Source organism: Sphaeroforma arctica (assembly GCF_001186125.1).
Source record: "Sphaeroforma arctica JP610 unplaced genomic scaffold supercont1.966, whole genome shotgun sequence".
Taxonomy (NCBI): domain Eukaryota; class Ichthyosporea; order Ichthyophonida; genus Sphaeroforma; species Sphaeroforma arctica.
The window spans coordinates 6949-10046 of NW_014039592.1; the positions used below are offsets into that span (position 1 = coordinate 6949).

At 35.8% G+C, this 3098-nt stretch overlaps 2 protein-coding genes across 2 annotated transcripts in view; one reads left to right on the forward strand and one right to left on the reverse strand.

Annotated features, from left to right (window-relative positions):
- Positions 1-641, reverse strand: part of SARC_09474 (hypothetical protein) — a 3868-nt gene extending 3227 nt beyond the window's left edge. The window contains exon 1 of the mRNA XM_014296506.1: positions 390-641. Coding sequence (XP_014151981.1) covers positions 390-457 — 68 coding nt within the window. The 5' untranslated portion in view covers positions 458-641. The remainder of the gene's footprint in view (positions 1-389) is intronic.
- Positions 642-2633: 1992 nt separating this feature from the next.
- SARC_09475 (hypothetical protein) overlaps positions 2634-3098 on the forward strand; it is a 10192-nt gene continuing 9727 nt past the window's right edge. The window contains exon 1 of the mRNA XM_014296507.1: positions 2634-2677. The gene's annotated coding sequence lies outside the window, so the exon portion shown is untranslated. The remainder of the gene's footprint in view (positions 2678-3098) is intronic.

Below are 3098 nucleotides of genomic sequence, written 5' to 3' on the forward strand. Positions count from 1 at the left end.
ATATACGCGTGTGCGTGTGTTAGTGTGACGGCAAATACACGCAAATTCTAGTATTAGCTAGCTCATCGTTACCTATTATTTTTCAGTCGAAACAGTTGACATATACAATTGATAATAATATAGTCTAAATACAATATAGACATAATCGAGGCTAATGTCGCACCAGCTGTGTGTAGAGACCCCTGTAGGAGCAGACTGTGGTCGCGACAGCCAAAAGAAAAAGTCAACCAATGAAGGGTCATACACTCAAATCCCGCTATTGTAAGTAGTTCAGGCATATGCTTGATATCTATTAGTATACATATGAATTTACATATACATATAAACATGCATATACGTATACATATGTGCATGTTTACATGATACATACAGGTACATTTATGACATACCAACTCGAGACGTAGAAGATGATGTTGCAGATCTTACAGGCCCACTCCAAGGCGAGAGTACTACTCATGATGCGTCGCCACTCACACCGTTTCGTTGATATCTGAGCGTTAACAGTATTTATGTTTAATATTTAGTTTCAACACAGTATTGTGACTTAATTGGGATACGTAGTAACCTAAGCCGTTCGATTACGAATGGGTTTTAAATATGTATCTATGATGTAGTTTTCTATTTATCACCTGATTTAATCTCGTTATTGTACAAAAAGCCTTTTAGAACTCCTAAAAAAACAATGAGGGGACGAAAAAAAAATTCCTCATCAATTTAGGAGTCAACTGTTGCCCTGTTGGTATGCATTTTGACTTATGTACCGAACTGAGTGCAAGATGATATGACGTCATATAAGGCTTTTTATTGTAAAAAATATTAAGAGCGCCCTTGTTCCATTCCAGGAGTTTAAATATTCCTTCAAAATATCGCCACTCGCACCGATAGAGATAGAGTATTTAAAAATAGGTTGGAGTCAAGTTTTATAACCTTGCAGTATTTTATGTGACCATAGATCGAAACACGCGCATGTGCGCAGTAGTGACTTAAATAAAAGTGTGAACAACGCCGTATCCACAACAACACTCAGGTGTCACACATACCGATGTACAATCAGCACTTAAAGCGAATCTGTATTAATACCCTTTCGAATACTTAAAATTATAAGTCTACAATTTTCATTTTGAGTCGTGTTTTTCGGCAGACAGACAGACATGAAAAATCTTCAAATTTATCACCATATCTATAAACATTCAACCGGTATGTGCTAAGCCTAACATGTACGAGCAATTATACTCAAACTACTATGTGGTGATACATAATCAAACTATTATAATGACTTTTGTATATAGTATGCTACAACGAGAGCCATATAAGTTTCAACAAAGCTTATGTGCCTCCCAAAAGCCATTCCGGTCACATTTTAAGCTACAAGAGGACTTCATGTGCCGCCCAAAAGCCATAAGATATTCAACAAAAAGCATTTTTAATCTCTTATGTACAGGCCATGGAAATGGTAATACATTTTGTTGGTAATCATAGAACCTCTAACTACTCCGTAGAATTCGGACCTGTACTTTTAACTGGCGATATCACAATGTACACGTATATTGCCGTGACATTAAGCTGCTTGTAATCAATTATATGGTACTCTTTGTCTAGATGATTTTTTTTTGGCCTTTGTGACGCACGAAACTTTAATGTTCAGAAATGCCACGATATAATAGAAGATACCTACATTTTGTCGCAAGCAAACTTTGTATATTTTGTGGCCGTATAAATTACAACCCACATATCCGATACAAAATTGTGACCAAATTGCTCGACTTACTACATACTTGATAATAGAAGTATTAAAAGGCAAACAGTGAGAAACCCTAAAACTCCGAAACAAGGGGGATGTCCAAAATGACTTAACCTGCAATTCTGTATCATGATCCTTGATCTGGCGCTTGTTTGATGCAACCCTGGATGTCTGTGATAAAGAGGCGGTGATACAAACAATAACAAATGTTGTGAACATGGTGTCTTTAAAAAAAGTTTATTTTATATACCGCATTGAATCAATTTTACTTTGTTTTATTAATTACATATTTATTTATTTCTATATATTATGAGTCATAGCAATGTATGTACGAGATCATCAAATCACACGTGTTCTCGATTTTTTGAGTTGTGAAGTTGTCATTTTGCCATGGTTACGGGAGTATTATATATATAAAATTTCTATTTCAGGAAAACGTCATATTTAAATAAAAAAAAGTCGTCTTCGATAAAGTCCACAAAAACGTATTCAAATTTCAATGTTGACATTTGATAGTCTGTGATACCGTGATACGCCATAGATTGATATAGAAGAGGGCTGTTTTATTCTGTAGTGCGGGGCTCGGGCAGCAGGAGAGTACTATGAGTCAGCCTTTTATAGATTTGTGTATATACTTCGTATAATCAACTTTAAAATATAAACAGTGCATTCAAATAATCGAGAACATAATTGCACGAGGGTGATCATATAGCCGCCCTACATCTACACACTCACAAAAGGCCAAGATGCAGTTCAAATTATTTGCTGTGTTGTGTATAAATCTGTTATTTTTATGCACTGATGGACATGGTGCGACAACAGAGCATCGAGTCACAGAGCGGCACCATGCAATGGAATTACAGAACATGAAAGGAGCTGTCGAGCTCGAACTGACCTCAGTTGCAGGAAGAACAATTATTAAATACTTGCTTAAAGGTAGGTTTGTACTCTATCATTTTTAGTGTGATATGGCTATTTCACGACGCGGAAAATTTAATTTAGAGCAGTAAGTGCATGTCCCTTAGCAGTCAGTATATGCAGTTACACAAAATGATAAAACCCTCGTATACCTTTAGTGTTTGCCTATTTTGTTTTCGTACATACGCACAAAACAGAGTCAAATTCGTGCAAAACACAACATTTACTACCAAACACGTATAAATTAATCGGAACCAGAATTCTAGTTTTGAATATCCCACACGTACGTTCATCTGATAAAGTATATAACCCTTTCAGGAATCTAAAATAATATACAAATACAGACGTTAAAAAAACATATGAACACGAACTGAAACATAAACACGGGTATATACACACACAAATGCTTCCTGTATCTCTCATTCGCACACACACACTC